Consider the following 14,990-nt stretch of genomic DNA (forward strand, 5'->3'; position numbering starts at 1 on the left):
TACTTTGTATGGCTGGGCTCTCAGCTTACTACTTGTTACCTTACTATATAAGAATACTTGTTTCTAGTACTTAATCTCTGAGCAGTGTATAATCAACTTACATTTGTTGCTGGCAGTTTAAATTGCTGTAAGATAAAAAACTTACAAAAACAGTTTCTCTCAAATTAATTCTAGAATTTTGTTACTTTTTTAGCAATTACCTGTGATAACATCAAACACCATTGTGAGGTGTAGATCATGCAGAACCTACATCAATCCTTTCGTGTCTTTTATTGACCAAAGGAGATGGAAATGTAATCTGTGCTACAGAGTTAATGATGGTAAGTATTAATCCTCCAATATATCCAATGCCTCCAGAGTTTCCAAGGTTATTTGTGGGATCATCTTTGTGTGATTTTGAGATCTTCTGAGACAAGGATGTCTATTGATAGCGAATCAGGTGGTAGTCAGCAAAGAGGAGCAAAGATTCTTCTGCACCATCACTTTCAGAACTTCCAATTCCTGCTGTAGCAGAAAGCAAGAATGAAGGAAAAAGAAGACAACAACATGTTGAATGTGTTTTAATTAGTTAAGATTTTTTTTTGTTTATATAGTACCCCTCCAGCTGTTCAGCAATTTGCCAGCTGAGTTTATTTATTTATTTATTTATTAAATTTCTATACCGCCCTTCTCCCAAAGGACTCAGGGCGTTGTACAGGGCAATAAAATACTACATACAAAAGTTAAAAGTAAAATTAAATTAATTTTAGCCCTAACAATAATTAAAAAACCCAAACCCTTAGTTCAGGCCGGCCTGTTCAAACAACCAAGTCTTCAGGTCACGGCGCAAAGAGTGAAGGTCGGGAGCCATCCGGAGCTCAGCAGGCAGTTGATTCCAAAGGGCTGGCGCGCCCACAGAGAATGCTCTCCCCCTGGGGGCCACCAGCCGGCAATCCCTGACCAACGGCACCCTGAGGAGGCCTTCTCTGTGGGAGCGCACAGGACGAAGGGAAGTTGACGCCGGCAGCAGGTGCTCCCATAGGTAATCCGGACCCATGCCATTTAGGGCTTTATAGGTCATCACCAGCACCTTGAATCTCACCCGGAGGGCAACTGGAAGCCAATGCAGCTCGCGGAGGAGAGGTGTTACATGGGAGTATCGGGAAACCCCCATCACAACTCGCGCGGCCGCATTCTGCACCAGTTGAAGCCTCCGAGTGGTCCTCAAGGGCAGCCCCATGTAGAGAGTTGTTGGAATTTATCCTGTAGTTGATGGTAAGAAGCTCCAGATGATTGCTCTAGGCCAGTGGTTTGCAACCTGTGGTCTATGGACCCTGGGGGGGAGGCACGATGTCACAGGGGGTCCGTGAAGGCTTGAAGAAATTTTATGATTTAAATCTAAAGTTAAGTCTAGGTGGTCTGTGGCCACAGAAGGTATTTAAAGGGGGGTCCATGATGGGAAAAAAGGTTGAGAACCACTGTTCTGGGCAACGTAAGTATATATTCCATAGAAGCTTGGAAGTTCAGTTAAAACAGTAAACCTGCTTTGTCATCAGCTCAAAATATGTCATAGGATAAAGATTCTGGATATGATCTTCCCAATCCAGCAGAAGAATGTGATTCAAAAGTATGTGCAGATATCCTATTCATCTTTTCAACTAATCTTGAGGAGGGCATTGATAATCTGAATGAGTGCTTGAGCAGAACATTGGTGTGGATTAGGCACAATAAAGTGAGAGCCAGATGAGACAGGTATTCTGGTAGTATATGGTAGCATAAATGTGATTTTTCTGGGTAGAAAGTGCTTGCTAAACTACAGATGTGGAGTGCTTGAGTCCATCATTGCATTGGAGGTCCAATTGACTAGTAGCCTGGAGTGACTTTGTGTATTTGTTCTTCCATTCTATTTGTATGCTGCCTGTTCTCAAGAGCTTAAATTGCTGTTTATAACCATACCTGAACAGAGATAATCTTGTAATTATTCATTCTAAAGTAACCTTCCTTTTGGATCGTATCATTTATCCCTAGTTATTGGAAGAATGTTATCTGAGCTCCTCCTGCGGTTGTGCTTATTAAATCTTAGTTGTGCCTTTCATAGGGAAACTAAAGGTAAAGGTAAAGGTTCCCCCGCACATGCGTGCTAGTCGTTTCCGACTCTAGGGGCCGGTGCTCATCTCCGTTTCAAAGCCGAAGAGCCAGCACTTGTCCGATGACGTCTCCATGGTCATGTGGCCGGCATGACTAGACTCCAAAGGGGCACGGAACGCTGTTACCTTCCCACCGTAGTGGTCCCTATTTTTCTACTTGCATTTTTACGTGCTTTCGAACTGCTAGGTGGGCAGAAGCTGGGACGAGTAACAGGCGCTCACTCTGTTACGCGGCACTCGGGATTCGACCCGCCAAACTGCCGACCTTCTGATCAACAAGCTCAGCGTCCCAACCCACTGAGCCACCACGTCCCTTTTATAGGGAAACTAATCCGATACTAATGTTCCAACTTTTTCAAGTCAGTAGTATTAAAGAACCTGTTTCCAGATATTGTAACAATTGTTCTCTATGTTTTTAGATTTGCGCACTGTTGCATTCTTCTATTTGGTTTGTTATGCTGATTTCTTCATTTTTTAACTTTATTAGTAGCTATATGAAAAACTAAGGTACTTCAGTGGATTAAATGAAATACATTTATTTTATAATTTAGTTCCTGAAGAATTTATGTACAATCCTCTAACAAGATCTTATGGAGAGCCTCATAAGCGTCCGGAGGTCCAAAATTCTACCGTGGAGTTCATTGCTTCTTCAGACTACATGGTAAGTTTATAGTTTGAAAAGGTAATATTTTACACACACACACACACACACACACACACGTATATATATATATAAATGAGGCCTACAGAAATGGCAAACCTGCTACTAAAGTACATTAGTAAAAATTAATCTTATCTTACAGCTTCGTCCTCCTCAACCTGCAGTATATTTATTTGTGTTTGATGTGTCCCATAATGCAATAGAAGCTGGATACCTAGAAGTTGTGTGTCAGTCTTTGCTGGAAAACCTAGACAAGTAAGAACTTTTTGTATTTGTTGGACATAATAATACTTTTTAAATCATAAGGAAGATTAGATGGAACGTGTGTTTTTTTTGTCTTGAAGTGTCTAATGACAATGTGACATCCAAATAGTTGTGGGACTGAACTTGGTGAGAGTGTACTATAGCAGGGCTTTTCAACCTTTTCACAGATTGTACCACTTTTAGGACATAACAAGCACCACCAGTGCTTAGCAAGGTGTCAAAAACTTGATGACTAAAAAAAGTGGGTGGGATTTTGGGTTTTACTGATTAAATTCATATGTTGTTATAGAAATGGCTACTTTATAATATTATGGAAAAGTAAAAAGTTGAGGTTCAATGTTAATGTTTCCTTCTACTGCAACAGAGGAAGTCTGTTCTTTTTCCCTTTTCCCCCTCACTTTTTCCCCTTTTTCCTCCCCACTGTATCCTATTTGCTTTTGTATTTTTATATTTTATTCTATAATCTAATAAAATGTTACAAACTGTAGAAAAAAGTAAAAAAGTACCGATTTTAATTTCTTTGATGGCTGTTCCTTTGCTGAATCACTTTCCCTTTGCACTGACAAATGTATGATCATTTTATCCATGTTTATTAATATGCATCACTACCAGCTAGCTCAGGGGTCTTCAAACTTGGCACTTTTAAGTTGTGGACTTCAACTCCCAGAATTCCTCAGCCAACATGGCTGGGTGAGGAATTCTGGGAGTTGAAATCCCCAGGTTTTAAAGTTGCTAAGTTTATAGACTTCTGAACTAGCTGGTCGGCCCTTCTTCCTCTCCGTCTGCTCTTCTTCCTCCTTGCCTTCTGAGCTCTCCTTCCACAGTGTAGTAAGAAAACACTCCCGCCCCCCAGTCCTTTCCCTGTACCCTTGAAGACACAGGAATCAATCGCAAAGCTTACAAAAGCCTCCTAGAATAAAGAAATACTAAACTCGGGATTTTGTTTCTTTAAACTGTCTCAGGCGTCTCTCAGTTTAAACAATGAAGCAAACAGGCTCTGCCGATAACCTTAAATTAAGCCTGTTTACCTACAGAGAAAACTTGCTAAAAGCCATAGACTCAAGATAAGGAGGTAAAACTAATTACCTTTGTTTAAAGGGATTAAACCTACGGAAGGCAACACTTTGGACTCATTGCTAGCCTTTATGAAACAGCCTAAAATATTCCAATAACCAAAAACACAAACTGAGCCTCTGAATTACAAAGCGCTGTACAAATCCTTATGGTAATCTAGCTGATCAGGAACCCACTGGGTCGCAAAATAAACCCACCTCCTTTCCTACATGCTTGTCTCCCGGCTTTTCATTTCATCAGTGCTGATTGCATTCTCCTGGCTGGAGAAAATGAACCAGGGGACCTTTTCTTCCAGCAACAGCTGATGCTTCTTCCCTGTCTCTTTTTCCTCCCTACCTTCTGAGCTTTCCTTCCACAGCTTCTTCTCCTTCCCCTTCTCTTTCCCTGTTGTCTTCTCCCCCCCCTTTCCTGCCAAAATCACCTCCTTTTATATCCTCTCTCCTCCCCCCTTTTTCTCCAATTTACCTCCAGCTCCGCACTGCTTCCAGAAGCATCAATCAGCTGGAGCCCTGCCGTCATTCCTGGGGCTTCTGCCCAGCCTCGACAGTCCTGCAGCTCCAGCTCCTCCCTCAGGCTTGGGTCGCTTCGGCTCATTCCCCTCCCCCACTACACCTCTAGGACGGTTGCGTACCACATTCCATTTGCCAAAGTAACACAGGTGGTACGCGTACCACCGGTTGAAAAGCCCAGTACTATAGGACATTCTTTAGCAGCATGCTCAGCCCTATGTTTATTGAAAAACTAGGCACTGGGAGCTTAAACTTCCCCTTACCCTTTTCCATATCTTACCCCAGCACAATTAGCTGCAGTTTGAGAGAGTTGGTTTTTCTAATTATCAAACAAGTAGAAGGTGGTGGGGGAGAATATTTGAACCAACTATGTTCAGGTTTCATTCATAATAATGTGCTAGGTAGTGTTAATTGGGAGAATATTATTTTCTAAGATAAATTAATGATCACTTATTAGCATTAAAAAACTCTAGAATATACCTCTGTACTGTAGGAACATACTTGTTTCTGTTTTATTTTAATACTAAAGGTTGCCTGGAGATTCAAGAACAAAAATTGGCTTCATAACATTTGATAGCACCATTCAGTTCTACAATTTGCAGGAAGGATTATCACAGCCTCAGATGCTCATTGTTTCAGAAATTGATGGTAAGATTATCTGAACAGTCGGAGGAATAAAAGTGAGAAAAAGTAACACAGAATTCAGTATGAGTTGCTTCACGTTAAGATGTTACAGAATAATATAACTGTGTGGAAAATACTATTTCAGTTGTACTACTTTGATCATAATGGAATTGAGTGTTTTCACAATTCATGTTTGCAAGTTAATTTAAAAACCAGGCAGGACAGCCTAGGATAGTTTAGAAATAACATATTTGTTCTCTTTTACACATACAGAAATGTAATTCAGTTGTAGAGGTGCAGTACATTTGCATCTGACCATTTTTGCTATTTTACTATATTTTTAAAATTATTTTACATTAAAATAAGAAATCAAATGTGAAACATGTCTTCTCCATAGATGTTTTCCTGCCTGTGCCTGATAGTCTACTTGTCAATCTGCATGAAAGTAAAGAGGTAAGAAAAATATAATAGCATTTACAACAATAAATGTTAAACTGAAAATATTCCAGGTGGCTTCTTTGCTCTTGATTAAATTAATTTAACATATTAATATTGATATTAAGATGGTATATTAAAAGGACCTGAATCTTTCCAACCATATTATCATCTTCATCTTAGAATATACATTTTGGCTTTGCTTTCTACGATTCTGTATGTTTTAGAGAATCAGATTTGATCAGATAAAACATTTGCTGTGTTCAGAACTTGATTTAAAATAGTTTCATTGTAAGACAAAAGGAAAGACTAGTTGGCATAGCACAGATGAAATTTATACAAATAGGTCAGTGTGCCCTGGAGGGAGCACCACAGGGCTGTGTGTCTATGTGTGCGCATGTGAGTGTGTGAGTGTATTCTGCTCATAGGAATCTTGGATTTCATTTAGAAAAATCAGATTCATAGATCACAGCTGAAAATGGACTCCTTAGAAATCTAGACTTGTATTGAATAATATGCTTTAAAAACATTGTTTTCAACGTTCTTGCTCATTTTATTTTCCAGCTAATTAAAGAGTTCTTGAATGCACTACCAAATATGTTTACCTACACAAGAGAAACACATAGTGCATTAGGTCCAGCTCTTCAAGCTGCCTTTAAACTGATGTCTCCAACTGGTGGGCGTGTATCTGTGTTTCAGACACAGTTACCTTCTGTGGGCACAGGATACCTACAATCCCGGGAAGATCCTAATCAAAGATCAAGCACCAAGGTATTTGTTTCAGATAAGGAATTAATTAGATAGGCTGGAAGCGTGTGACAGAAACATTAGCTGGCACACTCATTGAAAATCTCCATATTCATTCTGATGAACCAAATGTTGAGTGCTCAAACTGTGTGTGATGCTTGATGAAACACTGGAATCTGTGAATGTAGTCCCTGCCTTCTTATTTTAGTGGAAATGGAAATGGAGTGCCTGCGCTTACCTGCTGCTCACACAAGTGGGGATGCGCACATGCGCTCAGCCCCACTTTCGCAGCCTGGTCAGAAACAGCTCTTGGCTGTGGGCTGTGATCCGGGTGTTGGAGACCCATGATGTAATATAAGTAACATATTTAATACCTAGGATAAGCCCTTAGTAAGAATTTCCACTTTTGCTTTACTAGACCTAAGTGCAAAGTTCTCTCATTCAGTGGAGATCTTGTCTCAATAATACGTTCTAATTATTAGAAGATAAAAATAAACGTTTTTTCCATCAGGAAATGTAATAGATTATATTCTATTTATATTTAATGTTATATTTCTGTAGATTTATATATAGTTTCAGCTATTGCATGACTTAATATTTAATATAGACATAACAATCAGATGTTAACAGTGTATTTAATTTGCAGACAGCTTAGACAAACACAATTTTATTCTATTGTATCAATAATCTTACTGTTTTGTTGTTATATTAGGTTGTTCAACATCTTGGACCTGCAACAGATTTTTATAAAAAGTTGGCACTAGATTGTTCAGGACAGCAGACAGCTGTGGATTTGTTCCTCTTAAGTTCACAGTATTCTGATTTGGCTTCTCTCGGTAAGGATTCTCAACTTGCAGTTACTCCACAGTTTAAAGCTTTGAGAAACTTTTGGTGTTAATTTGTCAAAACAAATTATAAAGTTCCAAAACATGTTTGCTCAGATATATGCATTGAAAGAAGATATTTAATACTTCACACAAAAAATTGAAATATTGTAAGGGATGCTGTCTCATTTTTAAATCATTTTTTCCCTATATGGTTTCTATGTCTGCTGATTATCTCACACACCTGATACGTCTCGTATAATGATTCTGCAAGCTTGTTGTGAAATGTACAAAGGAAGCCTACTATGTAAACTATTTTGAGTTCTAGGAAAAAAGACTATATAACTATCATAAGTAATTGGAATAAAGAAAAACACCTGTGAAACTGTTAGTGTACTTTACAATTGTTGCTTATGTTGATACAATAATCAGGTTAAGCAAGTATTTATTACAGGTTACTTTGGATCTGGCCTGAGCGTGCTTTGATGATTAATTTTCCTTGGGACTGGGGTTCTTTCAGAACCTGCAGTAGATACAACCAGTCCATTCCACTTCTGGAACAGATTTCTCACTTAGATCCAAGGACTGCACACTGCTGGTATCTAATGTGTATTGTAATACTTAGGATTTATTTTTTAGTACAAAGGAAAAATGCATTATGAAATATCTAAAGAGATGGTACAAGAATTAAAAGGGGGACTACTGATATCATCTTTATGCAGTTCATTCCTTGCAACAGTTCTTAACTGATTTCATATGTTATATCAAAAGTCTTCACCTGATTTTCTTCAGAAAAAGTCTTGTTAAGAACAGTATCAGATGCTAAAGAACTTCCTACAAATATTAGAAAATGTGTTCTGTTTTCCAGATGATGAATATTTAAAAATAGAAAATGGATTGCCTCTTATTGACTGGATATTAACCATTTTTTCATCTTCCCATAAAGCTTGCATGTCCAAATATTCCGCTGGAGGCATCTATTATTACCCATCTTTCCATCATATCCACAACCCTGTGCAAACAGAAAAACTGCAAAAAGATCTTAAAAGATACCTTACACGAAAGATTGGATTTGAAGCTGTAATGAGAATAAGATGTACAAAAGGTATAGATTTTGAAATGAATTTAGTTTGAATATGCCAATATCATTCAGAGTGTGCATTTAAAAAATGATATAGAATCACTTAGAGAAATTAATTCCATAACCTGGAACTGAGTGCTCCATCACTTTTGCAAAAGAAGGCTTATGAAGGTTGGTGCCTTCTTACCTTGATTATGATGATTTTTCTCCTAATTGAACTGTATTGAGGTAGTATTTTTTCAGACTTAAAATAATACATGCATTATGTTAGCTACTTTTTCAAGTAGCATGCTTCTTCATTTTTGGTTGTTTGGAAACAAGGCAAAAGTTTATGAAATTTGCTGGGAGATATTTTTTTTGAGTGGGGGTCAAGCCCACACTTACTATTTTGCACCATTTTTCTCACTACTGTTCCCAGTTTCTGCAATTCATTACAAATTCTTTTCTCTCGTGCCTGGGGTGGATTGGGGGGAACAGAGGAAACAAATGAGCCCAAATGCTTGCCCAGATGTTTCCTATCATCAGTACATATTCTGTCTTCAAATGTGGCTGTTATAGTCTGCAGTTTTCTAGAGAGAAAAAGTACCATTAAACTCAGTTAATATGAAAAGGCTAATAGGTATATTTATCATCAGCCTTTGTTACTGGAATGCTAACTGAAAATTTTGCTTTTTTCTTCTAGGGCTTTCCATTCATACTTTTCATGGTAACTTTTTTGTGCGATCTACTGATTTGTTGTCACTTGCAAATGTAAATCCTGATGCTGGATTTGCAGTGCAGATGTCCATTGAAGAAAACCTCACAGATACATCACTAGTTTGTTTTCAAACAGCACTTTTGTATACTTCCAGCAAAGGTAATTTTAGAGAAGCATAATAATTGTTTCTAATATCTTTTCTATAGAAAAATAAAAAAAATAAAGGATGGCTTATAAACAAGTGTTCCCTTTGATTTGAAGTAGCTGACATATTGCCCTTATGTGACCTGTAAATGTATATTAAAATATTGGATCAAAAATAAACATTGCATATTTATCACTGTGTGGTTGATCCTAATGCAGGTGAACGGAGAATTAGGGTGCATACACTTTGTTTGCCTGTAGTGACTTCCTTGATGGATGTTTATGCTGGAGCTGATGTGCAAGCAATTATATGTCTCCTAGCTAATATGGGTAAGTTGAAAATAAATATTTTTTTGTAGTTAAAAGTACATTGAGATGTTTAGGCAGTGGGAACGCACCCTTTTTCCGCTCTGCAATGGGATTACAGGGGCTGTAGTCAATGATATTATGATCACTATATACTGTACATCAGAGAGAAATAAACCCAATTTTGGGAGTGGATGGGGAACAGGCTGATGTTGAAAACTGCTATAAATGCCCTAAACATGCAGCATGGTTAGAAAATTCATTTTATTCCTTAGTCCTGGGTACAACTTCTTCCACCACCCGGGTGTTTCATAGGAATTCCTGGGGATGGAAATTTGTTGATGTGGGAAACTTTAGATATAATAAATAAATAAATACCACTACTTTAAACTATAAGAGAACTTTTAATATTTAGTTTGCAATTAGAGAATAACTGTTGGTAACTGTTTATTAATTGCTCATCATCTTCAATGTGTGTAGTAACACAGTTACTATAAATGCATACAGAACAGATCCAGTGAGTACAACATGCTAAACAATTACTTTGTTAATGGCAACATACTCAACTGATACAGAGCAGGGGTGTCAAACTGCCGGCCCACGGGCCGGATGCTTCATGCCGAAACAACACCCACCCCATTGCCAGCAATGGAAAAAAAGTTGAGATACTTCGTGACAGGTCACGTGATGTTGCGAGTTTGACACCCCTGATATAGAACTTATAACTTCAAATTTTATTTTACAGCTGCTAAGTAAGATAAAAATACATTACAATTTATCATTTGTAGACTTTTCCCTAAAAGGGTTTTAGTTAAATATGAGATTTGAGGTGTGTTTCCTTTAACGCAATACAATTTAGTCTTGTTCACTGTATTCTGGATCAACTGGATGTTTTCAAAGCTATCTAGCAAAGTGAAAATGTGCTAGCAAATTGTACTGGTATACTTTCATTGCCTCTTTAAATGTGTCTCCTTCATAATATTTGCTACTACTTCATTTTCCACAGCTGTGGATCGATCTGTTTCATCAAGTTTGTCAGATGCTAGAGATGCTTTAGCCAATGCTGTCGTAGATTCGCTGTCTGCATATATGTCAACAGCATCAAACCTCCAACAATCTTCTTTGATTGCTCCATATTCTCTCAGACTGTTTCCTCTGTATATTTTGGCTCTTTTTAAACAGGTATAACCTCTGATAAATAGCAATTCAAAAGAAGTAAATGTTAAAATCTGTTTTGATTATGGAACTGTGATGACTTATAAAAATGCATAGGTTGAATACCATATCTTTGTAATTTTAGTGGGCTTTTTTGTAACGTAGAAAGAATAACCATCAATTTGCTTAGTTTTCATAATCTCTAAAGATATATCAAAATGCTATTGTTACTTATCAAGACTATATCTGTAATCAGTATTTACACTCTTTTACAATAACTGCTAAGAGACATTCAAAATTTTGTGATATATCTGCAACTTAAGTGGGAAAATATTCTGCCAGGCAGTTACTCATTTAGGTGTTCTTAGCCAACCTTACAATAAAAACAATATTTTTTCTTTTTCTTCTCTTTCTCTTTTTTTTTTTACAGAAAGCTTTTAGAACAGGCACAAGTACACGTCTGGATGATCGCATATATGCTATGTGCCAAATAAAAAGTCAGCCTCTGGTTCATTTGATGAAGATTATTTACCCCAGGTTATATAGGATAGACAAGCTTACTGATGAGGTATATTTGTGTGTGTGTGTATATACGTGTATATATAATGTATAATTGTTATCTCTGCTAAACAGGTGGTCTGCCCACTGCTATCTTTATTTTAGTAGCACCTTGAACAGCTGCATACACATCTGTTGTTCCACTGTATCGCTAATAAACTAGCTAATTTTTCACCTATTCTTGAAAAGCTTGCATTCACTCTTAGTGTATTTTGTAGCACAACTGAAAACACTAGTTTTAATCTTAAAAGTTGTTTCTAGTGTACAAACTAGATTTTTTTAAAAAAAATAGGATTATGATTGAAACCAAAAAAAATGTATTTTACTTTCTGCTCAGAATAAAACAGCCACACACTGTTGAGTTGTCTGTATTACAGTAGAACAAGCTTGAAATTATTTGAGTGGTGTGTATTTGAAGAAAAAAAATATATAGAACATTTCCAATATATTAGCCATAGGGAAAAATAGAAACTCAAAAAATTTCCTTCTTCCTCTTTTGTTTTGTTTTATTTGAGGGCCCCAAAAGTAGGTAAGCATTTGTTGCTACCAGCCTTTCAATCTGTGGGAAATTGGCCTCCATGTTAAATTAAAATCCTATAGGAAACAGTGGAAACACAGATCTCTCACCAACAACCCTGTAATAATAAATTAACAAAAAAAGATATGTGGGTTCTTTATTCAGTAAAGTATCATTTTTAATTATTTAAATAAATCCCAAAGAACTCAGTCAACACTAGTTGACTAGAAAGAAAGAGCTAATCTCATTAATATTCCTCTCATTTAGAATTTAACAATATATTTATGCCAGAAAATAAATCAGGCAGGCAAGCAAGCATAAATTTTACTGCTGCTTCTTTTTTAATTGCTTAAGAAATGAAAATGCCTTGCAGTAATAAGTACAACACTATAACATAATAACAAAGATTTAAAAAACACCACTGCAGTTGTTGTCCGGTGCAAAAGATCAGGACCATATGTCAAGCTACAGCATAGAAGATTCAACCCCATACACAAGAATCTAGTCAACTAATGGTCAGCACTAAGTTGGTGGTAGATAAGAGTTGAAGGAATTTAATGGGGGGAGGGGGGCTGGACTAGAATTGTTTATGGCAATGTAAGGATTCTAAGCTGATAACACATTTAATTCCACTCCCTCCCCCACCTCTGCTGGCTCCTCTCCCATAGTTGTTGCCAAATGCTTTACAACTAGCAAACAGTTGTAAAGGTTCATCAGTGGGAAAATATCAACCAGACAGAAGCTCAGCAGTGGTTTAAAAAGTAAAATTTTGTGCTATTCTTTGTAGGGAGGGGACTTGGGATGAGCACGCATTGCTGCAGTACTGAATAATTGCAATGGGATTGAATTATATTGTGAGTTTAATTGTATTGTCCTGTAGGGTGCAATACATGTCAGTGACAGAGTTGTACCTCAGCCCCCTCTTCAGCGACTGTCTGCTGGGAAGTTGACAAAGGAAGGAGCTTTTCTTATGGATTGTGGCTCGGTGAGTTGCCCGTTTTAAACTTTGTTTTTTATTTGTTGGATACAGCAGTATCCTGTGCCTGTCTCCTCATTGTATTGTGTCTTTAAAACAGTTTTAAGGATTATTTTATCCCAATAAAATCTTGATGACTTCATATGTTACCAAAGAAAATGTATATTTTAATTACTTTGTAACACATTCTAGATTCTCTACATTTGGCTTGGAAGAGGTTGTGATAATAACTTCATTAAAAATGTGCTTGGATATCCAAATTATTCATCAGTACCCCAAAAACTGGTAAGAAACTATTTTAAATCCAGCTAATACTTCCAAATATGAGGCTATAAATGAGTCATGCATGCCCGGATATGAAGTAGTTCTCAGTCCTTATTAGAGATTGCCTGATTTTGAATCCCATCTTTATAATTTATTTTCTTATTTATGATGTAATCAGCTCTCTCAGAATTTTGTTTATAGAAAGACAGCATTTAAATAAGATGAAAATAATAAATGTAAATTATATTTTTATCGCATATTGTGAAAGTGTAATAAAAATGTCACTGAGGCTTTTTTTGAATATCTAATACAACAGCACATTTTATAAGTGTTTAATTTTACATTGCATTTTTTAGGCACAGCTTCCAGAATTAGATAATATTTCTTCAGAGCGAACCAGATCCTTTCTATCTTGGCTGAAGGATAGTAAATCTTTAAACCCAGTACTTCAAGTGATTAAGTAAGTATTCCTATAGAGCATCCAAAAGGCAACATTGCTTATATGAAATAGAAGGTTTCTGGCAAACTGTTCTTTGGATAGCTTTTTAAAAGTATGTTCAGGAATGTTATCCATGTTTAATTCTGTAACTTCTTGGCAGGTTTATAAATTAGCTTATTGTTTACAAGAAAAGAATTGCCCAAATATTTCCTGAGTTGATACATTTGAAAGGCATCTGTTATGAAAGCTGAAGAACAGTAGGTAGGAATTGAGAAGGATTGGTGGGCGTGACTGAAATGACACTGGAATATCTCAGAATATTTATCAGCTTATTTAATATTAACTATTGACGCCTACAAACAATTTTTATTTTTTTTCCTCCATGCTTCAGGGATGAAAGTCCAGTGAAGACGGACTTTGTTCAGCAATTAATTGAAGACAAGACTGAGGGTGCGTTTTCTTACTATGAATTTTTGCTTCATATTCAAGAACAAGTTTGTAAGTGAGATGAAACAAATAGAAGGGAAAATCCCTCTATGGACTTTTTATCCAAATGTCACCTGTCAGTGAAGCACACCAGAAGTGATTAAAACCAAGCATAGATTCTTTATTATCCAGATACAAAGACTTCCAGTTGTGAGAGGACAAAATACACATTGCCCAATGAATTTACAATTCTGCTTTGTATAAAAATGATGGACATTACCCAATAGTAGTAGTATGTTTTCAGTTGGTTTTATATGTATTTCCAGTAGTGCAACACTATAAGTTTCTCCTTATTTCAAGCTGGTGATCATATGTGGCAGTGTGGAACAGTATTTATTAATGACATCTAAAATCAGAGAGTCTCTTTCTCAACATCTCAACATTTAATAGCCTTTCCAGTTGATCTCCAGCAGAGATGCCAAAAGGCAGTGCTCCATGTTGTTTATATCAATTTGTAAAAGAGATAATTCACTTTTGAAAGCTTACCATTTTCTCTGTGAAGATATATACAATTTTAATACAACTTACAAAATTGTAGAAATACGTATAATGTACAGCAGTGTTAACATTTGTAAAAAAAATTTTTTTAAAGGACTATGAATTGCTTGATTGCTGTGGTGCTGGTAGGTCAGTTACAAATCACTCAGTTAAACAATAAGAGTTGGCTAGTGCATATTAAAACAGATCTGAATCCACATAGGGAAATGCAAACTTTGTAACTCATTTAATTGGTCCTTTTTTGTGGATTTATTTATGATCAGCTAATTAAAAGTATTTGCTTGATCATGTGTTTTTTATCTCTGTGATTACTACATGTTAAAATACCAAATTTGTCTTGCTGTATTAAAGAATATTTAATATTTTATAGGCCACCAGAGGGAATATTGAATTCAGGTTGGGATTTTGATTAGATATATATTGGCTTCTGACACTAACTAGTGGCAGCTAGTGTCTTTTAGCCTTAGATTATTTTAGGTATTTTTGCAATATTTTAGAGTACTTGATTCTTTGTTTTCTCATCCCTTCACCATAAGATGTTAAAGAAAAGTCCAATTGAACTTAAAAAATGGGTGTGATCCAAATATTTGCCTGCATTTTTCTTT

At 36.5% G+C, this 14,990-nt stretch overlaps 1 protein-coding gene across 2 annotated transcripts in view; it reads left to right on the forward strand.

Moving 5' to 3' along the window:
* The window catches only part of SEC24B (SEC24 homolog B, COPII coat complex component), a 33,942-nt gene extending 19,272 nt beyond the window's left edge, over positions 1–14,670 (forward strand). For both annotated transcript variants that reach the window (XM_081332716.1, XM_081332717.1), the window contains 16 exons: positions 194–320; positions 2,678–2,787; positions 2,930–3,042; positions 5,164–5,282; positions 5,656–5,711; positions 6,258–6,464; positions 7,153–7,276; positions 8,211–8,369; positions 9,028–9,201; positions 9,406–9,516; positions 10,499–10,674; positions 11,078–11,215; positions 12,603–12,707; positions 12,891–12,983; positions 13,319–13,422; positions 13,793–14,670. In XM_081332716.1, the coding sequence (XP_081188842.1) occupies positions 194–320; positions 2,678–2,787; positions 2,930–3,042; positions 5,164–5,282; positions 5,656–5,711; positions 6,258–6,464; positions 7,153–7,276; positions 8,211–8,369; positions 9,028–9,201; positions 9,406–9,516; positions 10,499–10,674; positions 11,078–11,215; positions 12,603–12,707; positions 12,891–12,983; positions 13,319–13,422; positions 13,793–13,907 (2,031 nt within the window). In that variant the 3' untranslated portion in view covers positions 13,908–14,670. The remainder of the gene's footprint in view (positions 1–193; positions 321–2,677; positions 2,788–2,929; positions 3,043–5,163; positions 5,283–5,655; positions 5,712–6,257; positions 6,465–7,152; positions 7,277–8,210; positions 8,370–9,027; positions 9,202–9,405; positions 9,517–10,498; positions 10,675–11,077; positions 11,216–12,602; positions 12,708–12,890; positions 12,984–13,318; positions 13,423–13,792) is intronic.
* The last annotated feature ends 320 nt before the right edge of the window (positions 14,671–14,990 follow it).

This window comes from Vipera berus (genome assembly GCF_964194415.1).
Source record: "Vipera berus genome assembly, chromosome: 7".
In the NCBI taxonomy this organism is placed as follows: Eukaryota; Metazoa; Chordata; class Lepidosauria; order Squamata; family Viperidae; genus Vipera; species Vipera berus.